This window comes from Hippocampus guttulatus, chromosome 9, assembly GCF_054856545.1.
Source record: "Hippocampus guttulatus isolate MCC_2025c chromosome 9, RoL_Hgut_1.0, whole genome shotgun sequence".
NCBI classification, from domain to species: Eukaryota; Metazoa; Chordata; class Actinopteri; order Syngnathiformes; family Syngnathidae; genus Hippocampus; species Hippocampus guttulatus.
Genome location: NC_141269.1, coordinates 13,770,719 through 13,798,421, shown reverse-complemented (window position 1 = coordinate 13,798,421; position 27,703 = coordinate 13,770,719). Strand labels below are relative to the sequence as shown.

Sequence of the window (27,703 nt, the reverse complement as noted above, 5' to 3'; positions counted from 1 at the left end):
TCATGGCGTCGAGCTTGACAGGCTGGTCCCACCATCGCACACCGCCACAACAGCTGGGGGAGGATTTCCGAGCCCGTCACAGCGAAGATGGTGGCAGCTCCAGGCGTGTAGATGTTCGTACGCCCGGATAACACGCAAACCAGCCACGAGAGTTAACCCCACGGATAGATAAAACCGGCGTTTTTGTTCTAGCTCCAGCAAGAGGGTTGTAAAAAAAGGGAGGCGACAAGCGGCTCACTGAAAAGGACCCGCACACACGCTTCAGCGTGCACTCCTGTGTGTATTGGACACACATACACACGAACTAGTGCCATCCAGACCCCGAGGAGTTGGTTCCGATAAGTCTGCTCTCTGTTGTTGGCTGCTTTTGGATCGTTTTCACAAGGATATGCGCGAGGGTTTCCTCTTGTTTGCTCTGGGGATTTTTCACTTCTTCTTCGCCCAGGGGGGATGTGAAGGGAGGAAATCGAGCTCCAAATAACCGCAGTTCTCCCTGTGTCCCCTCTCTAAACGCAGGAAATACGGCCTGGGGAAAAACTTTTTTTGGAGACGGGCTCTGAGGCTGACGGTTTGCATGACTTAAATCTTTAGTAGAGTTTTACCCTCACCACACCTCTGGAATCCAACGCCGCTGGATATACGGAGAAAAGTCTTTGAATGTTAAATCCTGGGTTGTGTTGTTACTATTGCAAAGAGCTTTGATCATCACTATTTATAGAGCAGCCTCGACCCAGGCTGTTCCTCGTATCTTGTATGTTTTGCCAACTGCGCGCAACAAGTTGCAGTCACTCCCAGTTGAGTCAAAGCGACGCTAATTTGGGCCGGTGGTTGGTATTTTCAGCGCTTCTCTTTTCGGATTACGCTCTCGGAATAGCACATACCTCTCCCAACCCTCTTTGGAAGGTAGAGGGGGTGGGGGGGGGACACACGGAGGAGATCCGGAGCGGGAGTTCAGGAAAGGACGGGGCTGGATCTGTGGGAATAGGCCTGCCTGTCTGCCAGGCCTCGTATGCGAGCTGGATTCTGGTCATGGATTGGGCTCCGAAATGTTGCTGTCAGGAAGATTTATAAGACTAAAGATGGAAGGAATGAATGCACGGAAATCCAATTGTTCAGCACGCTGCTTGAGAAGGAATGCAGAAGGTAAAATTGCCTGACCCAGAAACCAACCCTTTTTGTTCTATTTTGAAGGCTGGACTATTATATTTTTGAATCTTTACAACGCGTCACATTTTCCTAACTTTTCATCATGCTGCTGCAGAGGTGGAGTTTTTAAGAGGCTACAGAGTGAAGGTGCCATTTGTTGCAGAGTTGCAAGGGACCGTTTCAAATTTTGTACACATCACCAAGACACATGACAGCCTACATCTGGATGTGCTTTTGCAACGCCACCATGGATGATCAATGTTGGAGACGGACTGATTAGTGACTGTTGTTTTACTGCGGAGAAACTCAGTCTGAAGCACAGATGCTCTTTGCAGAGTGATTCTTGTAATGTGAGTGATGACGCAAATCCAGGGTCTCATCATGAGCAGCTCAATAAGCTGGAACGGTATGAGTGAGCTTTTCAGCCTCTGTGTGTGGAGTAAAGACGTCTGCGCCTCATGCTCAACACTATAAGTGTGACTATTCCAGCGAAAACACCTTTGAGCCCCTAGCCCCTATCCTTCTCTCCCCACAGTGCCACATGTGAACACGCAGCGCCCACGCAACACGTCTAATTGCCTGAGGACCATCTAAAGCTATTAATATTTAACTCCACTCCCGCACCCCTCCTTTTCCCGCGTCAATATGGCCACACTGCAACAGCACCGGCAGCTTCTCACGCACACCACAGAAGTGAGTTGCAATTCCAACAGAGATGGTGATGTGACCGTACGGATTACTAAGAGTATGCTGACGCCACCCGTGCAACAGCATGAGCCGGTTCGGCCCGCCACCATTGCCGGAGGAGTCCGAGGCCGTGAGGATAGAAGTAAAATGAACCCTAACCTCCACAAATACAGTATTTCCTCCAGCTGCAGCTCCGCAGACTCTAGACTGGCTACGACCTCCACAACGAGGGTGCACAGGAAGGCACCGCCACTGTTTGAGCGCTCCGCTGCCCAATGCTGGGACCCCAAGTTTGACTCCCCCATCCTGGAGGAGGCGTGCCAAGAGAGGTGCTTTCCTCAGACTCAGCGGCGTTTTCGATATGTCCTGTTCTACCTGGCGGTGGCTGCTGTGCTCTGGGCCATTTACTTTACCGTCAATAGTGACCGCTGCAACCCCATGACTTTCCTGGCTCCCACGGCCTCCTTTTTAGTGCTCCTAGCACTCCTCTTCTTGTTCACCTTAACTCATTACTACGCGCAACTGTACAACCAAACATCGTTGCTCCTGATTGCAGTTACCTTCGCCATTACTTTGGCCCCGCAGATACAGACTGCCGGCTACACTGAGCTGGAGTGGGCTCACCATGCAAATGCTTCATACCATTTTCCAGATTTACCTTTGTCCCCTTGTATCTCCCCAGTGGCTACCTTTTCTTTGTGTATCGAGGTCCTCTTGTTGTTATACAGTGTTCTCCATGTGCGTCTGTATGCATCGGTGATGCTGGGGTTCTTATATTCGATATTATTTGAGGCATTAGGGTGGCTACCATTGCTTCACAGAAGCTATGATGCGACTGAACGGGAGACGAATTTGGGGAGTCCCAGCTCCAATTGGGAAACAGACACTCTCCAATGGCTGGCTCCCGCCAAAGCGCTGCTTCACTTGTGTGTCCACGTCATCGGTATCCACTTGTTCATTATGTCAGAGGTGCGCTCCCGCAGCACCTTTCTCAAAGTGGGCCAGGCCATCATGCATGGCAAGGACCTTGGGGTGGAGAAGGCTTTGAAGGAGCGTATGATCCACTCTGTCATGCCTCGACGCGTCGCAGACGAACTAATGAAGCAGGGTGACGACGAGGGCGGCGGGAGTGAGAACTGTGGCAAGCGTTATTCCTCTGGTACCTGCTCTGCGTCAGCTGTCTCAGTGGGCAGTGGAGGAGGTGTCGGTGGAGCTTCGCCATCACAGAATTCCACCAGTCCAAAGAACTACCCACATTACAACCACAAACGCAAGAAGACCTCCATCCCACGAGGACAGATAATATTTCGACCTTTCAACATGAAACGCATGGAACCTGTTAGTATCCTTTTTGCAGATATTGTGGGCTTCACGAAAATGTCTGCCAATAAGTCTGCACCAGCCTTGGTCGGTCTTCTCAATGATCTCTTTGGACGCTTTGACCGTCTTTGCGAACTAACCTGTTGTGAGAAGATCAGCACACTGGGTGATTGTTATTACTGCGTCGCAGGTTGCCCTGACCCTAGACCTGACCATGCCTACTGCTGTGTGGAGATGGGTCTTGGTATGATCCAGGCCATCGAACAATTTTGCCAGGAGACGTGTGAGACTGTCAGCATGCGTGTTGGTGTCCATACCGGCACTGTTCTGTGCGGGATTCTTGGAATGAAACGCTTCAAGTTTGACGTATGGTCAAATGATGTCAATCTGGCTAACTTGATGGAGCAGCTTGGTGTGGCGGGCAAGGTCCATCTGTCTGAAGCCACTGCTCAGTTCCTGGATGACCGTTACAAGCGGGAAGATGGCCGAGTGGTGGAGCGAGCCGGAGAGAGTGTGGTGGAGAAGCTGAAGGGTGAGTAAATGTTTAACTCTTATTTTCTCCGGATGCACTTTCAAACGATGAGGGTTTAACATCTAATTGTCTGACTATGTGAACCTTAGCCCTTGGTCACCAAGGCTTGAGTTGGGTCACTGCTTTCTTTCACAGCACTGAAGTATGTTATCTAACTAGTTTGTCTTGTTGAAACGATCCAGCAAGAGATCATGGTGATCACATCAAGAGATTGGAGCACCCCTAACAGGCACGTTTTGCATTGCGTTGGTGGAATGTGCCTTAGTGAATTAAACCGTCAAGACCATTTTTTGTGCAGCTTGGATAGGACCCTATTTGAATGGTAAATGTGTTTCCTTTGAGAATAGAATCAGGCACCCAATAGACAGGACTGATTTGTAAATAAAAAGTCTGGTGACGTGTACTTTAGCCACAGTACAGTATGTTTAGACTTGGGAAATACAGATAAGATGGATCCACTGGGCAACACTGTCTGTTATTTTTTCATTGTTACATTTTTGAACTGTATACAAAAAAAGGGGAGGGGGGGGACATTGAGAAGGGACCACTGATGTGGGGAATCCCCCTTCCAGGATGGCCATGCTTCAATGGATGCAGAGTGGGTTGGCCTTCATGCAGCATGCTTATTCAAACTCATTACTTCAGTGTTCATTCATTTTTTGGGGGGTAGTTACACATGATATTTTTCAAAAGTAAAATATGTACCATGGCTCAACCAAGGTTGTTTTTCAACTGATCTAATGAATATTCATCCACATAAAATCCCCAAGTTTTCGACTTCACTGACCTGTTTATATCAACAAATAGCGATTTCGAGTAAACTGTAAACATATGCTCACAAATTACTGTTGGATGAACTGGAAGGATACCATGCAAATAGTGAAAGTAAATTAAAAAAAACAAAAACAAAACATTTTTATGGACATGCAGTCAGATTAATTGGTGTCTTGGTGACTATTTTTATCTGTTTTTTCATCCTTGTAGAAGTTAGTTATCTCTGTGTTTTAAGCTTTTTAGGCTTGGTTAAATTCTGGATTTTTAATAAATGCGTATTGTAGTTTTTCCACATTCAAGGCCTGAATCCCAAAATATCAATGTACACACAGAATGCATTTTGCATTTATTCACTTGTGTAAACAGGTGCATGCCCGCATGTACTTTAGTGCCTACACAGGCCCATTCTTCTTGTTGTAGTGGGAAGTCCATGCCCTCCAGTTGGTTAGTCTGCCAACTCAAACGTGACACCTAAATATGCAATAGCAACTGACAAGATAGATGGATGGATAGAGCCTTAACTGTAACCAGGTCAATCCCCTACCCCACGCCTGCTTTGATATTTCCCTCCCGTTAACTCTTTGACTTTTAAAATTGCTTACCTAATAAATCATTTCTTTCAGATGTTAGGTCGGAAGTGGACTAGTGTTATATAGGGTCTCGTTCGGACAAATACTGCATACTGACGTGGCAACCAAAATGGCTCACCATTTTAAGTTCTTCAGCTCTCGAGCCATTTGCCATGTTTTCTTGATAGTGACCAAAAATTGCTTACTCGATAGCTATGGCATTGTATTGTAAAAAGCAATGCTTTTAAGCATCCCATGTTTTTTTTTGTGTCTATTAGTCACACGATACACATTCAGTGGTAGCAGGCATTAAAATGAATTAGAAATTGAAGAGAACAATGTGGTCTCATAATTTTTTTTCCATGAGAATGTGCTCTGTCTTGAACTTACAGCAAATCTATGACATAATAATTTCAACACTCAAGAACCAGTTTCTTTGGAGGGAATGTTGGGTAGTTTTTCCGCAGTATTTTATATTGAAGCATTTTTATTAACCACGCATTTTGAGGAGTATGGTTGTAAATACTGTTTGGTATTTGAAAAAAAAATCATTAAGCCGCTTCAGGTCTCATAGTCTTGGCAGTCAGTACTCTGACTTACCGTACTCTTACATAGAATGGAGCTTTTGTTGATATTATTAGTTACACAGCATTGTGAATACAGCCTTTTCCCTCCATTTATGCAGTGCTGTAACTTGTTAATTATATGGGTGGGAATCTTTGTGCAGCTCACAGTTCGATTATCATTACAATTCTGTACCAAGAGCTCAATAGCATATTCAAACTGTAACAAAAAGAGGTGACCCCTATTTACAAAAATATGAAGTTTACTTTAGACTACTTACCTGGCACAGAATCCCATTGACAAAACATAAAAACATAATTTTAAAAGTGCTTTCATCCGGCCATTGCTACAAAAATTAAATATAAACATTCTGTGCATGGCGACAGTGTCGTGAACACAGCATGTGCTGCAGAGATGCCTGCAACACAGTTACGTCAGGCACATGATGCAGTGTGGTCGCCTGTGCGAACGCGGGAGTACAAAGAGGCCTTAAAACTTCTTTTTCTTTCTTTATTTGAAGTTCCCAGCTTTTATGGAACTCTCATTTTCTCTCCTCTACATCTGCATAATGTCCAATTTTTAATATCTGCTCGACACATTTAACATGGTTTGTCATTCTCCCTCCTCAGGAATGTGTTGAGTCTAGTTTGTGTTTGCAAGTGTAAGTGTGTGTGCGCGCGTGTGTGTGTGGTGTGTGTGTGTGTGTGTGTGTGTGTGTTGAGTGCCGATAAGCATGGCCATCCTGCCCCAGCTTGATTATGTCATACACGCATTGAAATGCAATTTACACTCTGATATTTTGATCAGCACATTTTATTTTATGTGCCATACGTCGATATATGATATATTTAGCAGCTGGAATATTATTTCAAATGTAACTCACACAATGTTAACAAATGGGCTGCCGGCTCGTTGTTAAATCGAGTGGAAAATCGGGTGTTGATGTGGATGGAATTTACTCAATTTTATTTCATCAAGTACTTGCACAAAATAAAATCATCTGGATCTAGATACATTTTTTTAAGTACACAGTCTACTCAAACTGAGAAACCTTCAGCAGGGGCCACAGATGATGGAATCCCACTGCAATGGATGTCGAGTGGGCAATTTTTAACACACAATATGATGCGATACAATATTAGTTAAAATAATGTGAAAGTCCATTCAATCAGATGAAGCTCTGCAGGAAGACGCCTTGCGCGAGTGTGCTGCAGGTGCACTGACCTACAGCGATAGATTATTATATTCAGCTGCCAAAGTGCTATGGCAAACTGTTTGCTGCTGAAATGGGATGAAAAGAACCAGTTGAAAAAACAAACCCGACGCACCATACATTCATTTGTCTTTCGCTGTCGCTGTTAAAGTCGCAGGACGAAAACAACCAAATTGAACAAAAGTAAAGCTTCATCGTCGGATTATTATTTCCAATAATGTGCAGATAACCACTGTGATATAGATAACAACTTTATTTATCATAGAATAACAAATGCTATGACAATGCACTGTTCTTCTCAGGGTTTTTGTTTTCCTGATTATGTAACACTGTCATACTTATTCCGTTACTTCCACTCTAAGCCTGTTTAAGATACAGTGTCACTGAGTCGGCACGGGTCGGAGACTTTACTGGATTTGACCCGTGTGCCACTAACTGGGAATGGCCTATACTCTGCTGTACACAGAATGCATAGCCTGCTTTGTACTTGAGTTGTGCTGGATTAAATGTTCATTCTAAATAATATATATGAAGACTGTTTATTAATTGATGAGTTTCCTATCCACTGGTTTGTACAGCAGACGTCCCTGGAAGAGAAATCGAATAATGTTATAATGGTTCTATCACTCGTATCAAAATAAAACAATGTGGTTGTGTTTAACATTGCCCTTATTCTGCTTTCAATACCTCACAAACTGGCAAAAGATGTGGTTGTGCTCTGGAATAAGCCAGGCACGATAGCATAAAGCAATTAAATTGCACTAGACAGAGGTGTGGTTTTTTTGGTTGTTGTTTTTTTTTAGCGTTTAATCTTGATTTGATTTTTGGGTGAATCGAGACAAGGTCCTGCATCTCATGGATATGATCACAGTTGTAAACAGTCTAAGTGAGATTAGTTCACATTTGTGAGCGATGGTTCATTTTATAGGTGGTAACAGTTTTTCAGGACGTGCATAGTGTACTTGATAATAAAGACATATACCCGTTTTTTGATGATGAGTGGGATGGCACAATTCTCCTTGATACTCACACCATAGTGACAGGCTTTTTAATGCTGTGAGCAATTTTTATGAGGAGCCACTGTCTCTAGACTGCCTTGAAACATACACACAAGTGAATTGTACTTCGTGATGTAACAAAAAAATAGTATTTTGTGGTGCCTTTGAAATAACCGCTTAAAATAGTATTTGATGTTTTTGGATAAGGGAGACTTTTGTCTTTAAAATTGGTCGACCAAAAAATGTCAGGGAAAGGATCCTGAAGCGTACTCGACAAAGAGAGGTGCTAGAAAACTGATGTGTACTGTGGAAAGACAGACGACTGAGTCATTAGAAAGAAGAGGGAGGAAGAAGGAAGAACAAGTCACATATCTTCTGGTCATGACCTTTTCCCATGGAATTCCCACAGTCTGTTAGGGTAGCTCGGGGGAGTAATATATATATATTTTTTATCCTTCTGTCTTAAGAGGACACTTTATGTCTCATCCAAGACGGTGCATTAAAAGTTCACAAGGAGTTGCCATCATTTCGGAGAGTTCTCATGCGTGTTTGCAGGATTACTAGACCTTTCCTGCAAAGTGCAGAAGTACCTCAGGAGACATGGGGTTTCTTTACAGCTGAGGCAAGGTTGGTCATTTCTCACTCAAGAACTGTCCTTGTACCAAAGAACATGAGAGGCACTTAGTGTGAAGTACATCACTTACGTGCATTGAACAGCTGTGTGTATGTGTGTGTTTATGAGCGTGACGTAGATGGCGTGTGTCTCCACATCTCTCAAGACACCACATTACGTCCGACTGCTGCTCTTCTTTGGAAATGTTGATGTTATAGATGGCTGAACGGCTGTGGATATAAATATCAACAAGTGAGACTGTGTAGTGGATTACATTGCAGTCCTTACATTGGGGTACCAACTTTTTAATGCAATATCTAAAGGACATCTTGAGACTTTTCTCAAACAAAGCATCATGATCTGCACTGCAGATCTGAGTGCCCAAATCAGATTTGGTGCCTCTGTATCCGCTTATGTCCCATATTTTGAACATATACAGTATGTAATGGTGAAAGCTTTGGCTGATGTTTAGGTTTAAAATAGGTGTTCTTTGAAGAAAGAAAAAAAATCTAATATTTGTTTTGTCTAGGCAGGCTCGTATGTGTGACCAGTAAGTGTGAATTTTGATGACAGTGACAGGATTTTGGAGCTGAACACGGATCACCAAGTTAAAAAAAAAAAAAGATCACTCAGCCGATCAGAAGATTGACCAACCTCCATCCATTTTCCGATCCGCTTTATCCACACAAGGGCCACGGGGGGTGCTGGAGCCTATCCCAGCTGTCTTCGGGCAGCAGTCGGGGGACACCCTGAACCGGTTGCTAGCCAATCACAGGGCACACAGAGACGAACAAATTTCCGCGCTGACAGTCACACCAAGGGACAATTTAGAGCGTAGGTGTCAAACTCAGGTCCTGGAGAGCCGCTGTCCTGCATGTTTACCAAGTCTCCCTGTTGCAACACACCTGATTCAAATGAACAGGTTCAATGTCAGGCTTCCATAGAGCTTGCTGATGATCTGATCATTTGAATCAGGTGTGTTGCAACAGGGAGACTTGGAAAACATGCAGGGCAGCGGCCCTCCAGGATCTGAGTTTGACACCCCTGATTTAGAGCGTTCAATCAGCCTCCTCTGCATGTTTTTGGAATGAGGAAGTACCCAGAGAAAACCCACGCAGGCACGGGGAGAACATGCAAACTCCACACAGGAAGGCCAGAGCCGGGATCGAACCCACAACCTCTGCACTGTGAGGTCGACGCGCTAACCACTGGAACACCGGGCCACCCTGATTGACCAACTATCGAATCTATTTAAACAGCCTATTTTCTGTACAGTCGCCTGTCACTATTTGCGGGGGAATGGGACTGGCCCGGGCCACGAATAGGCAAAATTCACTAATAATTGACACCCACTGAAATGCATTGGGGGAAAAAATAAAAACAATGACACCCCCCAAATTCGCATTCAGTGCGCTGCAACACACACACGCACACACAAAAACACACGCACGCACACACATACACACGCACGCACGCACACACATACACACTGTCAGAGATTTTCTCGGACAAAGTTAAAGAAATGACTCGGCACACAGGAAAATTGTCTTCAATATCGGCGGGAGTGGATCTCTGAGAGCGAACGACGGTTTAGTTGCTCCAATGATCACATTCTCGACTCCCTCTCCGCCGGTTCGAACTTTTATTGCAAAATAGAAGAAAGACACTGCCCCCGAGATTTGCATACCGCGCCCCCCGGTCCGGTCCATGTTGCACATTAATAGGCATGACAAAAGCTACAGCAGGTCCATATTGAACCAAATCATAATCATACTGAATCAAATCGAATCGATTCACTCCATTTTAAAACTCATTTTATACCCACGTGAATCGAGAATTGCATCAAATCGTCTTTTGTCGAGGGATGCACACCCCTAGTTGATATATTTTTATTTGCTCCCAACTGACTCTTGGTAAATGTACACATTTATACACATGGTGAATGGGAGGTCCGAAGTAACCGTCTGCACTAAAAGAAAATCAAAAAGACGAAAGGGAAGTGGAACGGAACGAAAGGGTATTTGAAGGAGTATCATGTGAGAGTCTCATCCCACGGTTCCATCGGCGTGTCCAAATATGGATCTGGTATTGCACAAGCGCCTGTTCTCAAGACCTGCCACCAACTGGGCAGAATACTGGAGGATAGGAAAGGGAGGGGAGTAGAAAAAACAAGACCTCAGGGAGAAGGGTTAAATTTATAGGAAGACATGAAAAATTGAGATTGTAACTCAGGCACAAATATAAAGATAGGCAGTGTGAGGTGATGATGGATATAGGCGTGGCAAGGTAACAGAAGTTTCAGTGGATGAAGGTTAGAACGGTACACGGTAGATACTGTCAGTAAAAGTTGGACAATTTTAAGGCCAAGTCTGTGAAGAAAGAAAGCAAGTCAAAATCTATTTTTAGTCTCGGTGCTGTTTACTCTCGGTTCCAGGCAGCGAGAGGAAAGTCAAGAGTGACATAAAAGTTTTGGTTAATACAGTAAGAGAGTTTAGCCATAAATTGTGTGCTGTTTAAATTAACTTGCAACAACAGTTGGGTTTTTGTTCTCAGTGTTGCTGGAACCTTGTCAAGAACCTTTTTAAATCAGGTGCTATGCTTTTATCTTACTCATGGAAGAATGAACTGAATTACGTCGGGGGGGCGGGGGTTCCATCCTTGGTCAGTTTTAGTTGTCACGACTGTATATAGTAAGGCGTTAAAAAAAAAGGCAACCATCTAAGAGAAGAAAACCTTTATTTGTCTCACAATGGAGAAATTCCCAATTTACGGGTAAAATCTGTAACAAAAATATTTATTTAAGGAAAAACGAAGGACCGGCCAAGTACCAATAGAAGTTGCTGGCAACAAAGAGCCAGCGAATCAAAACACGAACTGAAAGCGCTTGCAAAAGGCAAGGTAGGAGCAAAATCTGAAATACAGTGGGACCTCTACTTACGAAATTAATTGGTTCTGGAAGAAATTTCTTAAGTAGAAAATTTTGTAAGTAGAGACGCGGTTTCCATGTAAATGCCCTAATCCGTTCCACCCCCCACCAAAAACCAAAAAAAAAAAATCGGACAAAAGTTTTCTAAAGCATAAAAATGCATTAAAATATGTAACAGATACATGTTACAATTACATTTTTGCAAAATAAATTAGAGTTGTGCATAATATAAAAAACAAAGAAGAGAGTAAAGAATAAAAATGATGGTCATTTAACTTTTAACTGCGTCCTCATCGTTTTTTGCCCTCTTTAGTCCACGTTCTCTTTCAGAAGTGGTTTTTCCCTGGCGTTTTGTAAAGAACTGATCCAAGGACGGTCACTTTTGTCAGCTTATGTCCAAGGCAAACATCAGCAGAGTGAGCGATCGCCCGACTGATGAACACTTTTTCTGGGTGATTCACATTTATGTAAAACTATCGGAACACCACATGGCCCGAGGGGCAAATAACGAGGATGCTGCATAGACACAGATCTATCAGTAAATCTATCTATCTACACTCATAGACAGATACGAGGTCCCTCTTAACCGGTGGTATGCCAAGATGATGCTCGGTAGTAGCCAATGGCAGAGCAGCTAGAAGAATACAGTATGTTGCGTTCAGGAAACTCGGAGCTGCGACTAGCAGTCCATACTGTATTTTTACCTTTCGTATCTTGAAATTTCTTTCGTAACAAGAGGCAATATTTCCCCGTTGAGGTGTTTTGTAAGGAGAAAATTTTGTATGAAGACACGTTCGTTAGTAGAGGTACCACTGTACATAAAATGAGATAACAAAGAGCCAAACACACGAAACTTAATTCAGCTGAGAATGACAAGAAAACCAAAATATTTCCAATATATCTATCGGAACAAAAGCAACTTATTTCTATAATTTTATTGAAAGTCTCAAAGTAGAAAACATCATTATTCTTGCCTCTCGACCTCAGTTTAAAATATGCCTTGGCTGCAGAAAATACGGTCCTTTGTAAAATTATTTCTAAAAATGAATTTATACAGGACAGCATTTCTCGTTTAGAATTTGTTTCAGCGCAAGTGCGATATGTGCATGCGTGGTAGTCAGAAGTTAGAGAGTGTGCGATAGAATAGTGTTTTTCTGAGGTGCGTGTCTATGGTGTTTATGATCTTCTGGTTAGAGAGTGTGCGATAGAATAGTGTTTTTCTGAGGTGCGTGTCTATGGTGTTTATGATCTTCTGGTGCGCATGTGGAATTTCACGGCACGGTTATGCGTGCTCTCCATTCATTCTTTTCTTCATTCATTCATTTCTTCATTCATTCAAGTGAGAGCATTTTTTGAACACCAGTGTGACTTTACGTTTGAATATGAAAGATCATTGTTGGCTTGTTTTCTAATAAGATACGTGGGGCAAATATATTGCTACAACATTGCACGACTTTAAATGAGTCCTAAAAGGAAATGTCAATTTTGTCTGTCTGTCTGTGTTTGTGCATGCACGTGTGGGTTAGAACATGCCATATTCCTTCAGTCAGACAAGCGGATGATGCATACGGTACTGTATTTCCTTATGGGTGTCTTTTGCCAGGAGTCATGTCATCTTGCTGCTTGTCGGTCATCCCACAGTAAGGCCTGCTGCTGGTATAAAAGATGAGAATATCTGCCGAGTCGACTCTACTTGCTGACTCAGATAAAAATGTCTTTTGTCATGCGTCAAGACTCATTTTAATTTTAGGAGGATAAACAAGCCGGACAAAGAACTGTGGTAAAAGTCAGTGATGGATATTAGTTCCGCAATCAACAATTTGCTGTTCTGTGTGTGTGTTTGCAAACTTAAAACAAGGAACAGAATTTCCATGTCACGCATTGACTGACTTTATGATTTGTGTGGTTGAATTGGGCAGCTGAGTGTGTAAACTTGATTTGGAAACCAGCAGGACAAATGGCTTAAATGATTTTCTAAATGGTTATGATGCTGTCTGGAAAATGTAATTGGTAGTGGCTAAGCACACACATAAAACATATTTGCAAACACATTTTGTTTCACTTTGTTTGTTTTAGTAAAAATTTAGCAAATATACTCTAGTACACAAACTGTTTCATGAGCACACCCACTCAGCATCAGACTGACGCACATGCTGCCACGTGCGGATTCACAGAATGTTTGTCACATCTAAAACAGGCCGAACCCTTAATCAAATATGTTTCCTTGGACTACATTCATTTGATTTATAATGGGGAAATGGGTTCATCTCTTTTTGTTTGGGTAAAATAAAGTAAAAATTAAATGACCGAAGGCACTATACATATTCTCCTGAAAATAATCAAGTGTCAAAAATATTCGAAAAATTGATTTTCAAATGTATACAAGACGTCAAGTCAGATGAATGCCAAGTCAAAGTCGAGTCTTTGAGGAGTTTTTGTCAAGCAAGTTGCAAGTCAAAATTACGGGTGTGCAAAAAAATCGATTCACTCAACTGTCGGCATTCAAGACATCAGTGTTAAAGTTCAGAATCGATTTTCATGATTTTTCAAAAAGCAAAGGTGAAGCTCCCACTTTCCTCCACCTTCCGCAGATGGCAGCACAGAGCCGATGTGTTGTGGCGGGCTCTTTCTGAAATCAATGTCAGAAAGAGTGATTGACTTTCATCTGGCTGCATTGACTGAAGTACATGATTAAACTTATGTATTGTTTTACGGTTCGTAAAGCAAAATGTTCTCACATCTCGTTCCATAGCATATTTTTCTTAATGAGAGCAAATGCTCATTTATTCCTTCCTTCAAATTCAAGTTTTGGAAACAAAAGTGCTGTCCGCTTTAGTGCTGTGCTGCAGAGTGCAGCCACTCAGACTGCGTTGCGCGTCTGTTACTGTCACTCTTACAATACTCATATTAATAAAACTGTGAAAGGTTACATTGTGTAGGATAAAATAAGCTATTGCGCCTCAATTTGGCAAGATCTTTGCACTTCAGGATGATGTTCTCACTTTGTTACCTTGAAAAATTCAGGAAATAAGCAAATCCAATCTTTTTCAGCTTATACTGATCAGCTGACTCCGCGCATGCAGCCAACTTGTAGCACATTCAGATGTAAGAGCCCAAAGGCCATCTAGTTGGGTTAGTAGTGTGTATTTGGACAGGCTGATACTGCTATAATCCACTGTTTGCGTATTTCCTTGTTGGTCCTACAGTGGTGTGAACGTGATCTCTGGGATGATGTGTCAACAGAGTTGGGGAAACAAGCAGAGTTGCATTACCACGTGCTTGTAATACAAAGTTGCGATCAATGATTTTTTTTTTCTTGCTGCATCTCCACAGGCTTGAAAACCTACCTGATCTCAGGAAGGAAGTTCGGACACGATGTGCAGTACGGCTGTTCTCAGATGGAAACTGACTTTGTTGGGATGAGCCTGCCCGCTTGTACACAGTACCATGCTCCTGAAATCATCCACCAACCACCAGACAAGACAGCGGTAGGTTATAATACAAACAGAGTACAGTTTTGGCCATTTGTTCCCATTGGAGTTCTAACATTATAGCCATTCATATCTTTCTTTATCTGTTCATAACCAGGCCAGGAGTACATTGGGTCAATTCCCAATGGGCCTGGCTGGTTTATGGGCGGCTGAGGGCCACAATGGAATGCTGAATCTTTAATGGCGCTTTATAAAGTGACGATCATTCATTAACTACTGCTCATGTAGAAAAGGCCACCAAGTATTTTTTTCTTTGCGATAAATATATGAACAGTTATTACTGCTGGCTAGCTGATGTGGCTAAATACGCCATGGAGTTGCTCCAAAGTCAGTAACCATTGCCTCCATGGCTGTGAACAAGCTACACATCTGACAAGTATCGTTCTCACAAAGGGATGATGAGGAAAGATTGAGAAGCCATGCTAATTGCTAAGCTAATCAAAATTGGCACGTAATTGTGAACACGCCGGAATTACAGTGCATCTGAAAAGTATTCAGAGTTTCACTTGATACACATTTTGTTACACGACACCCTAATCCCAAAATGAAATAAAATTGCGTTTGTATATTCTGCTGACTTAATTTTACTGTGGCTATTTCCTGAATGTAAAATATCCGTATTAGTCTGGATCACAGACAGCTATTGGTGAAAATCATAACCTGAAGCTACATCTCAATACAACAAGATAAGTCTTATGACCCACACTGACCAAAAGTAAATAAAGTCCAGAAGCCAAACCATTGACGTGTGAAGTTTTCTGTTCTCCAGCAACCATCTGTTTCCCGCCTTGAGGTCAGTTCTTCAGCAGCAGAACAGAGTGATGAAGTAGCTGCGCAAAACGGCTGCCAGGATGAGCACAAGATTAACAGTGCTAAGGTGCTGCTATACCTGCAACAGTGAATGTGTCTGTCACTCCTTCAAGACGACATCCATCATGCCCATGTCTTTGTATCTTTATTCTCTTTGTCGTCTGTCTCCAGTTCATTCCAGGTAACAGCCTCAGGACGGCCAATGGCCTCCTGAGCCCCACACTGGATGATCCAGTGAGGACAAGTCAGAGCTCTTTGGGCGACATACTCCAGGAGAAAGAGAAGAAGACGAGCACGAGCACGATGACCGGCGCCAATGTTGCCATGGCAGTTGGCGCTGGACCACCGGGTACAAGCTTGGAGCACTCTGCCCTTATTCAGCTGCGTGACAAGAACATTCGAGAAAAGAGCGACGCCCACTTTGTCGATGTTATCAGAGAGGACAGGTGAGCAAGTGGAATTTGTCAGCTGCCAATGCCAGTGAAGCATGACTTAATTTGCTTAGCAATGGTGAAATGTTCTGAATCAGGGGTCACCAACCATTTTGAGAGTGAGATACTTCTTGGGAACTGATTGCGCGAAGGGCTACCAAATTGCTGCACGTCTGAAACAACATATTTGCTCAACTTACCTTTAAAAATATTAGTATGTGTTGTCATTCATACTTAATGATATTCATTGTCAGACTCTAATCATGTTAAAGATGTCTCATAATACTGCCAGTGTGTGCATTTCTAAATGATTATTTCTACAACATTCCTAGAAAATCACAATGTCCTCGCACTGGTGAGCTATTTTTGAACATCCCGCTGGCTACTCATGTGGTCCTTTGGCACCATGTTGGTGACCTCTGTTCTAAAACAATGTCATTATACTCCGTTTTTGATATTGTAGCTTGAGAAAATAAGGTCAGACTTCGTGTGAGTCATTTTATTTCTCAAGGATTGAGAAATAATCCACTTTCTATCGCCCATGTTTAGGGCTCCTTCATTTGGGTCACAGTGTGAGGCAGAGCTGATAACCACTATAAGTCATGCTATCCAATTGTAGGCAGACTTTCTGTGAAAGAAATGTCCCATTGCAGATTCTAAATTGTGAGACGAATAAGGTTTTCTTATCTTAAACATATTACCTCTGAATTTAATAGGGCTGAAATTCTAGTTTTTTAAAATATCGTACGGCACCTGTTGCCAGCATTTAGCGGCGGCTCCAGTGCTAGCGAGCACTAGCAGTGTCTTCAATATTATTGGTAGTGTTCTATTTTCTCTTAGATATACTGTGTGTGTGTGTGTGTGTGTGTGTGTGTGTGTGTGTGTGTGTGTGTGTGTATATATATATATATATATATATATATATATATATATATACACTGTATATACTACATATTTGGTATTTCTCTCCTGTTTCCAGTCTGATGAAGGATTATTTTTTCAAACCACCCATCAACAAGATCAGCCTCAACTTTCTAGACCAACCCCTGGAGACAGCATATCGCAGCAGCTACAAAGACGAGGTGCAAACACATCACATCACTTGCGTAAACACCAAGAATTTTCCACGATGTGGAGAAGTGATATGAAAATGTGTCATTATTATATATATATATCGTCTCCTCATGCAAATAGTTTTTTTGCTGATGTTCTCACTTATTTCCAAGTAGAAGGCCCAGTCGAGGTTGGCCCGGCACGCTTAAAAAAAAGCCATGATCCTCCAAGTAGCTTGCAAGACGTCACAAGCGTGTGGCCCCCTGCTGTTGCGCCAGTGTTCCTAAATAATACATTCAGTAATTTTCACTGTGTGTAATTTGTTGCAATAGGGAGAACTGGCATGTCAGAGAAAGTACAGTGTTCTGTGAGAGTTTCAAATTTAGAACTCAGGACAATTTGATTCTGCCTTATCAGAGACACAGTAGTCTGGCATGAGAATGGCCATTTGACAAAAAGTCCCTAATACATTTTGCAGAAAATTATCAATTGTTGTTTTCACCACATTATAATTATTCAGATGTTACCAACTGCTGTTTCATGACAGCCTCATATTAGGCTGCCAGAAGCACCTGCTATAGTTTGCATTCATGAAGCTTAGCTTTTCATAGCTGACTCCATGTTGTTCATCTTCAAACCACATCAAGTGAGAATGCATAAAGACTGCTACTGCTTGTTGCACCCAAGTAGTTCACGCTCTTTCTAAAAGATTAATTAATGAATTAAGCTGCCCTTATGGACCTCGCCAGTCTGACATAAGACAAAACTGGTGGTGTGAACTGAAAGATGAAACTGGCATATGTGGTAAATGGTCTTTCACTTATAAAGCGCTTTTTCACCAATTAAGGCACTCAAAGCGCGTCACACTGACTTCACATTCACTCTCATACTAATAACGCAGCATCGGGATAGGGTGGGGGGTTAACTATCATGCTCAATGACACTTTGACATCATTAAAAGGACTGCGGATCGAAACCACAACCTCTGAGTTGGGAGACGACCACTCGACCGCTGAGCCATGCCACCCCATTATTTTTTGGTCATTTTACATATCCGTCTTTAACGCTTACCCTGTTTGCTTGACAGTCACATTTGTCTCTTTACAAGCAAAGCAAATACAAGCGTATCTCAGATTCTGTTTGTTTTTTCTTTTTCTTTCTTTTTTTAAATGTTTTTGCTTGGAACATTTTGAGGTTTGACCTCTTCAGGTGTCCTATTTCCAAGCAGACTTGAAAGTAACATTGAACCCCGCGGTTGAATGCCCTATTTTTATGTTCCTAATTTTGCTTTTTAAAATGTTCCAGTGACCTGAATTACGGGTTTTTCGAGATAGGAGCCATCATCATTTGGACAGTTTTTTTTGCTCTGACTTGTGAGCTCAAACTTGAGATACGTGCACTGTATGGTGGCGGTCAGCCCAACTGTACACGATAAGTAACAGTAGCTAATATTACAACATTGCTGGATCGCCCACATTAGCAGTAGAAGGTTCCCTTGATGGCCACATAGCTGCACTGTAGTACTGTATACTGTCCTGCCTCCCGGTGGCCAAGGCGGGCACAGCACATTGAATTGGATTGCTGCATGAAATCATCCATCCATCCATCCATTTTCTGATCCACTTATCCTCACAAGTGTTGCGGGGCGTGCCGAAGCCTATCCCAGCCGTCGTTCGGCCGTATGCGGGGTACACCTTGGACTGGTTGGCAGCCAATCACAGGCATTAAATCATTATGGCCAAACTGTTTAAATCTTTAAATTCTATGTGTTTATTTGATTGTGCTGTTTTTTTAAATAAATAAAGTATACTACAATTTTTGCTTTCTAAAAATACAAACACATTTTTTTTGTCTTGGGAGAGAAGCTGGTACAAATTAATGGCATTTGCATTCATTTCAATGGGAAAAGATGATTAAAGATCGGAGTGTTTTGAATTACGAGTAATGTGTAAAATATACAGTACCTGTATGTGGTTTTCAGTCAACATACTTGAAAACTGTTAAATATGTTTTATATATTTCAGCATTCGTATAGGTCGTTCATATTCAGCAAGGAAGCACGTGTGATGCTTGTTGCAGTGAGATGGACTTTCAGGCTGAGTCAAGCCATTCACTTCTCTCATTCTTCTCCTGTAGGTGAAAAACCAGGTGCAAGAACAGACCTTTGCAAGCTGCACGTTCAGCTCTTTCCTTGACGTTCTTTTGAGCTGTTTTGTCTTCTTGGCCCTCACGCTGGCATGTTTCCTCCCCCCACTGGTGAGCTCAGCCACTGTCAGCCCCCCATCTTCTGCGTCACTTGCTGTGGCCCCTCTGGCCGGCCTGTTGGAGCTGGCCTCCTTGGTGCTCTCGATACGGTGAGCCTACTTAAATACAATAGATCAGAGGTCACCAATGTGGTGCCCGTGGGCACCAGGTTGCCTCCAAGGACCACACGAGAAGCCTGCAGGCCTGTTGTTAAAATAACTCACCAGTGATGGAACGTGGTGCTTTTTTAAAGAATGTTGTATAATGCAGAATGTCAATGTCAGCAACACAAATACAGTTAATAAAAGGGAATGTCTGTCTGTGAGAGAAGTTCATCCCGTTCGAGAATACCATCTGCTTTGGTTTGTTTTGTGGGTGTGATGTTTAATTCGTCCATCCATCTATCCATCTTCTATACCACTTATTCTCACTCGGTTGTCGTTGTGTTTGAATCCATCCCAGCTGACTGTGCCAGTTTCAGTAGATGGCAAATATTACTAAAATGTTCTATTAGTTGTATTCATAGTCTAGACTTAGTTATAAGTCTTGACCCAAAGCAATAATAATGAAAGCAATGAAAACACGGTTTAGGTTAGTCAGAAGTATGTAGAAAGTAGGTGCAATGACAATATTAGTGGATTGTGGAAAAGGGGGGATGTGTGCTCTGAAGTGAGACTGATCACAGTATGTAAAGGGAGCAAAATAAAATTTAGCTCATGTTGAAAAATGGTGGTCATCGTGAGTGACATCAACCAAAACAAACAGTTTTCCCCTCTATATGATAACCGTGCAAATTGTTTTGAAAAATCTTTGCTAAAACCAGTCTTTTCCAAAATTTTGCAGTGACAAAAGCAAAGAATGTTTTGAGAACAAATGAGTTTGATACCATTTCCGTGAATGAGACTGAGTGACTTTCCTCTCCTGTAGCATGGCCTTCTATCTGGAGGAAGTGATGAACTGTACCCATTCCCTGCTTTTGGTGGTATCGGGCTGGGCCGCTCGTCACATGATTGGGGCAGTGTTGGTCTCCCTACCGGCTGTTTCGGTCTTGTCCCACCTGACCTGCGGTGTTCAGCTACCTCTTCAGGTAAACCAGGGTTGATCTAATCTGTGTGATAAATGACCACTCAGATCTAGCCTTGAATAGCCAAATATCTTCAAACATGTATAATATAGGCGGCCCGGTAGTCCAGTGGTTAGCACGTCGACTTCACAGTGCAGAGGTACCGGGTTCAATTCCAGCTCCGGCCTCCCTGTGTGGAGTTTGCATATTCTCCCCGGGCCTGCGTGGGTTTTCTCCGGGTACTCCGGTTTCTTCCCACATTCCAAAAACATGCATGGCAGGCTGATTGATCACTCTAAATTGTCCCTAGGTGTGAGTGAGGGTGTGCATGGTTGTTCGTCTCTGTGTGCCCTGCGATTGGCTGGCTACCAATTCGGGGTGTCCCCCGCCTACTGCCCGAAGACAGCTGGGATAGGCTCCAGCACCCCCGCGACCCTAGTGAAGATGAAGCGGTTCGGAAGATGAATGAATGTATAATATATTTAGAAGCACATCTCTGAATGATCTTTACAAGTTATTTAAAAGGTTACTAGTTGTTGAAGTTGAAATCCGTTTCTACCCTCTTTCCTCTAGCTGACAATGTTCTTGTGCTGTGCCACTATCATCGCCATCATCCAGTACTGTAACTTCTGTCAACTCAGTTTTTGGATGCGTTCGATTCTGGCCACTGCTTCTGGGATCACCATGTTGCTGTTACTGTACAGCCCTTTGCACAGGTACTGGTACATACATACTCTATGCATGTGACAATTGTATCACGTCTACTGTAAAAGCCAAATATTGAGAAGTTTGAAGGGGCATTGCACTGTCATGGTCATGGAGGAGGATATGCATGCCAATAATTTTTTTTTCTCCTGTGCATGTAGGCTGCAATTAAGAAAATTCTCCTGCTAAATGTTTTAGCCCTGCTACCGCTACATCTCAGCTAAATTGTGCAAGTTTTGATGCAAAAGGATAGACTGTTTCTTTCTTGAAGTCTTGTCAGTTTTTCTCAAAGTCAAAATCTTTATTTGTAAAAAGTATAATTCTATATTGTGTTATTAGTGTCCTGGTTTGTTTGTTCAAACAAACGTGTGTGTGTGTGTGTGTGTGTGCGCGCGCGTGCGCGCGCGCGTTACGTGACTGCAGTTCTGATTGACAACACTTTCTCTCTTTCCGCTCCAGTAATCACAACTTAGCAGTTCATGGGTGAGTGTCTCCATGGGAACAGAGGTGTATGATGGACCAGTGACATTTCCAGGGTCAACAGGCGCAATGGCATGCTTTTCAGTTTTCATAACTGCAGCTTTCAGCTGGCTTTTACTTTGTCTTATTATTATGCGCAAGCCCTCTGTCCTTATCTCTCTCCCTGTGCACCAGCAGTAATGGCTGCTAGATGTCACTTGTGTTGGTAATGACACCTGCAGCCTGCACTGTCGATCTACCAAACACGTCCCTATTGGGGTATTGTGGTACACTTGAGATCGCTGATCTTCATGGACATTTTCACAGAATTTTGTGCTTCTGTCTTTATCTTTTCACAAGATTATGATATCAGTGATGATGATGGTTGATAAAATTGACAATTTTGGGGAACAAAAACAATCAATCACAGTATTACCTTCTTAATTAAAACAATTGCCCAAGTCCCTTTTTTATTTTATTTTTTTTCGAAAACACGAAAAACTGAACCACATTCTAATAATCTTCTACGTATTAATAATTTCATTTTAGACCTAATGATCTGTTTAACTATGGATGCAGTCACTTTTAGCTGAGGTGGCCAGCATCTGAGATGTTTAAGGCAAAAAAAATCAACTTTTTCAAAATTTGACTTTGGCCACTATTTTAAGAGGCTGATAATATGAGAGGCTTTTATTGTATTTGTATAGATTTTTCAAAATTATACTTTGCTACGGGATGCCAAATTCCTCCTTTCGTCCTCTCAAGTCGCATTATGCATGTTGTATCTGTTGAGTTTCAAGGATTCGTCTCTGTCTTGATTCTGCTTTCCATGTATTTTGTCCTTCAGATCAAACATCTCCATATTCCCAAATGTTGGGTCAACTTCACGGTCAGACCAGGACCCTTCTCTAAGACCTCATGATCTTCTGGTGCCAGAAGCGGTTCTTGCCTTCTTTCTGCTTCTTCTCCTTGTGTGGTTCCTAAACCGTGAGTTTGAGGTCAGCTACCGTTTGCATTACCATGGCAACGTGGAGGCTGACAAGCACCGCTCCAAGATTCAGACCATGCGGGACCAGGCAGAGTGGTTACTTGGCAACATAATCCCCATCCATGTTGCTGACCAGCTCAAGGTTTTTGTCAATAATGTCACACAAAAATGGCTGATTGTTTTATAGTTCTTCCTTAAACTCCAAAACATTTTAAACGTATCACTTTTCATCAATAGTTATTTGTTCTAGACATCTAGAAATGTTCATGCAGTAACACTTCTAAGTCCAAACTTCTGATGCTTTGTTGAATTGTCCCCAGGTAACACAGAGCTACTCCAAAAACCATGACAATGTGGGTGTGATCTTTGCCAGTATCGTTAACTTCAGTGACTTCTATGAGGAGAGCTACGAGGGTGGGAAAGAGTGCTATCGTGTCCTCAATGAGCTAATTGGGGATTTTGACGAGCTCCTTCGAAAAAACGAATTCAAGAGCGTGGAAAAAATCAAGACAATCGGCTCCACTTACATGGCGGCATCTGGACTGAATGTCCAGCAACTGGGGGAGAATGAAGAGGACGCTCCGCACGCTCACCTGAGGGCGCTTTTCAACTTTGCCCTGGAGATGATGGGCGTACTGGATGACTTCAACAAGAACCTGCTGGGCTTCGGTTTCAAGCTCCGCATCGGATTCAACCACGGGCCACTGACGGCGGGGGTGATCGGCACCACTAAGCTGCTGTATGACATCTGGGGAGACACGGTCAACATTGCCAGCCGCATGGACTCCACTGGTGTGGAGTGTCGGGTGCAGGTGAGCGAAGAAAGCCACGCTGTGCTCAGTGCCATGGGATTGGACTTTGATTACAGAGGTACTGTGAATGTGAAGGGAAAAGGCCAAATGAGGACCTTTCTGTTCCCTAAAAATGGGGACTGCATGTGCCAAGATCAACAGGAGCTCAATGCCAGGGAAGGACCCTCGCCAGCGGCTTCATTGACAAACACTCGATCAGCTGTTGCCCAGGCAACCGTCCCCCAGCCTCCCTCCTCTCCGTCCACATTTCCACCATCTTTACCATGTGTGGTCAGGCCCAAGACCATCTCGGCTTCGTCCGCAGAAGCGGGGAAGGAAGGCTATAGGGACCCTTCACACCAAGCTGGGGAATCATCCACCAAAGACCATCCCTTCCTTCATGCCATCTCTGACCCCGTAACATCAGAAGGTGCGCAAGTGCCCGCTCAGGCGCAGTCACATGGCGAGGATGCAGATGAGCTAACAAGACTCAATGAAGAGTTTTACGCCCGCCTCTGATCCTCTTTATCCCCCATCCCATTTTTTTTTGTTTCATTTGGTTTTTGTTTTATTCCTCTGCTGCCCTGAGCTGCTATCACTCCAAGGCCGGTTGCTGGTCCAGGCAATATGTCCCTTCCTCTTGGCAAGTCATGAAGAAGAGGAAAATGGTTGAGGTAAAAAAGGAAAAATCGCTACATACATAGTTAAATGGAATTTAATGTTTCAGTAGACTGAATTTGTGTTGAGCACAGAAGAGAAGAAGGATGATGGGCAAAAGGGGCAAAACCATATTTTGTCGTTGTTGTTGTTGTTTTTTTAAATCACATCGTTATTAAGTGCCTTCAGGACTAGAGCTGAACAAATTTGAATACTGAACAAAGGTTTAACAGTCTTTGTGTATATGTGTGTGTGTGAGTGATTGTTTTTTTTTTAGCCCATAACATGTAGACTGCCGAACACTCTGAGGTTTCTTACACAACACTTTTATTTTCAGTGCAAAAAAAATTTAACAATTGTTGTGCCATATCATTCTAACTTGATCTTGAGCTTACGGGGAAATCATTCTAGATTCATAATAATAGGTGCCAGTGCAGCATTACAGGATGAGCAGGGAACTATGGGAAGAATGAGGGAATTACATGAAGCAGTGTTAACTTTTTCTATGTTTTCTACTTTGACATGAGGGCTATATACAGTATTCACTTGTGCTCACGTTTTAAGAGAATATGCTACAAAGCAGGCTGCATAGATTTGATGGAGTTGGAAATGCACATTTAAGCACAGGTCTTGCACAATGTTTATTTTTCCTCGACCACTTGTTTTTAGAAGTGAAATATCTAAAACAAAATGTATTTTCTCTTGCCAAGTAAAATCAAAAGCACAAAATAAAAAATAACATTTAAATTAGGGCAAAAAGGGAGATCATCACAAATGGCAGGAAGGCACTTTAACTAGACTTGATACTGTGACCTGAGATCTATCTTGTGTGCATGAAATACTCACCGTTGATTTAAAATAGAACTCATTGACGTTCAAAGGAAACAGTCACACAACAAACTGCACATCTTTGCAGTCTGACTACTTTTGCAAAAAATCTGAATAACAACAAATGACATCTATGCGTGCAGTGAACAACTTTAAACAGTCATCTGCTGGTGCCTATGCAAGTGCATGGTATTGAAAAGATTCTAAGTGGAGTGGAGCAGTAAGTACATCAAGTGAGTGGACAATCACTGTGTAGACAGCGATTGTTCACTTTGAAGAAACAAAGCACAGAACATTGATTTATTGCCTTAGTCAGTCGGGGGGAAATAACACATTGGTCAGTTCGCCTGTCATATTTATTCAATATTTCCATGTTTTCTCCTTCTTTATTCTAGAATTATTGTTAAATGTGTGGGACACAGCCTCTAAATTGAGGGGGGCCTCTACTGTATCGATGGATTTCATATTGTGCCACTTTAATTGTGTGATCTTTAGGTGCGTCATAGCCTAAATTAGTTGATTGTTTTGTGGTGCCTAAAGGTATGAGTGTCTTTTTGAGGAGTTTGCTTTTCGGAATGTATGGTAGAAATCTGAGAATAGACGGTTGTATGTTGGAGGTGGGGGGAGACTTTTGTGCAAATGTATCTGCATTTCTTCTGATAATTGAGAGTTTTACCATTTTTTCACCCCACATTAACTGCCTGCCTTGGTTAACGTGGTGGCGCGCCGCCTGCATCAACCGAAGCACTTGTTGTCTTTTATGCGTGAGAGAGTTTTCCTTGAAGTCAATAATGCTGATATAATCGCCGCAACGAGGCACCAAAGGAAATCAATCTGCCACCGGGCCACTGTTGGACTGATTGCAGCGCATTGGGCAATAACCTGCATTGATAAGAGGGTCACTATATCCATGGACTCTGGCGGTCAATATAACACAAATACGCATTGCGTTGACTTTTAATCCTGCACCATTGTATCCTTTGAAAACAACCCCCCCCCCCCCAAAAAAAAGTGAAATTCATTTTGTGTATTTAACTTACGTAATACAATTGGGTGGAACCGGTTCGTCTAAAAATATTAATTGAAGTCACTGCTTGTCATCAATACACAGGATTCAAAAATGCAGAGTTAAGGAAGCATTCAGAAATGATTTATCGTATTCAGTACCTTAGGCCTTGTGCACTCCAAACTGTACTACTAGTGCCTTCTGAATGAAATACCATTGAGGCTACATCAGTGTGTAGCCTGTGGTTACGCATCACATCACTACAATGCAAGTACATTTCTCTGCGGTGTAAAGGCTTTGGAGACGCAATAGTCAGAGTCACACAAAGTGAATTAAGTATGGGTTGGAAGGAAGCCTTGTCTAGTCCTCTTATTTTTTCACTGTCTCTTTTCATCAGCTTTTAGCCTCTCAATACAATTGCAGCCAAGCAGAATGAGAATACCTGTATAAGGTTGAAGGGTCATTTGGCGTCAGTTTAATTAAATCTGTGGTGTTGCAGCAAGTCTCTGGAATGGACAAATTCCACAGCTGGGGTCAAAAATATATTTTCAATTTTTTTTTTCACATTTGCTTGATCTGTTATACGAATAAAAGTAGAATATACATCATCAAACCTTGCAGGATGCAAGACAAACATGGTTCACAGAGCCTGACTCCGAATGACCCCTCAGGATTTTCGCACCGCACTCTTCATTTCAGCGTCACTCATTTGGCAAATGTTTTGAATGAATGTACTGTATTGGATAACTCTGCAAACATTGCAAGTCCCGCAGTTTGGCTCATTTAAAGGACACTATTGATTGATAGTGTGTATTGCAAGAGCTGTTTTGCAGAAAAAGTAATGTGGCCTTTGTTTAATACCCCTCACAACCCGCACCCCCCCACACAATGCTTGTTGCATTACACAAATAAGGCACCACATTTTGTTGGGCCAGCAAAATACGGAACAAGCAAAATCAGTTTTTTGCCAGCACTTGTTACAACAACACAATCACAATTTGTCAAATGAATGTGGACACGTTATCAATAATTAACCCTTAATTTTAGTGTATTTGTTTTTTTGTTTTGTTTTTTAAGTACACTGGGGCAAAAATGAGAGCTGTTTGACAACAACGCTTTTTCCTTTATGCCTTGGTTTAATGCTCATGAGATGTATTATGTATGTTTTGTGCACATTATCCATTTTCCTATATCAACACATGATCATTATCTGTATACATTTTGCACACAGCACTCAATGTTTGTACATATGCAATCAGTTTGTCGCGTAATTGTTTTTATACATGAGCATGTGTTGGATTTTGCCATAAAACTATGAAAAAGAGACGCCTATTCTCGCAAATGATTCAATGCGTGCCTATTTGAGTGTGAATGTTATGATTTTCATTACTCCTTATTTTCCAGTATGTTCGAAATAAACCTGCAAGCACACTAAATTGTTGTGAACACTGTATAAAGATGTTTTGGGGTCAATTATGAGCATTACAGCTTTGTTTTATGATAAAATGATAAGTCCCCGCCCCCCCTATATGTACAGAGATTATGTATAAAACTGTTTTGATCAAATTATTTTCTGCCTGAATTTTACAAAGTTAGATGTGGTTCTTGCTGTTGATTGCTGTTTTTTTCCTCAGCAAAGTATGAAAACAGACAATTGGTCAGTTGGTTTATTTCATTAAAAAACATTTGACTATTTGACTATACAGTAACATTCCACAAACAGACAAGTATGAGATTATATTCTGAAATAATGATTGTCAACTGGAAAAACAAGACCCCAAAATGTGTCTCAGGCTCATGCTGGGCCAGGGTGGACATGCCACAAATGACAGGGG

The 27,703-nt window shown here is 42.3% G+C and overlaps 1 protein-coding gene across 2 annotated transcripts; it reads left to right on the top strand.

Moving 5' to 3' along the window:
• On the top strand, positions 1-27,563 carry adcy9a (adenylate cyclase 9a). 2 transcript variants are annotated; one of them, XM_086119566.1, is made up of 11 exons: positions 1-3,685; positions 14,676-14,830; positions 15,603-15,710; positions 15,815-16,089; positions 17,054-17,156; positions 19,264-19,481; positions 20,299-20,458; positions 21,008-21,150; positions 21,599-21,622; positions 22,446-22,728; positions 22,907-27,563. In XM_086119566.1, the coding sequence occupies exons 1-11, from the start codon at positions 1,792-1,794 to the stop codon at positions 23,894-23,896; spliced, it is 4,353 nt and encodes a 1,450-aa protein (XP_085975692.1). In that variant the 5' UTR covers positions 1-1,791; the 3' UTR covers positions 23,897-27,563. The 2 variants fall into 2 exon arrangements, with proteins under 2 accessions (XP_085975692.1, XP_085975693.1); XM_086119567.1 differs by lacking the exon at positions 21,599-21,622.
• Positions 27,564-27,703: the final 140 nt, after the last annotated feature.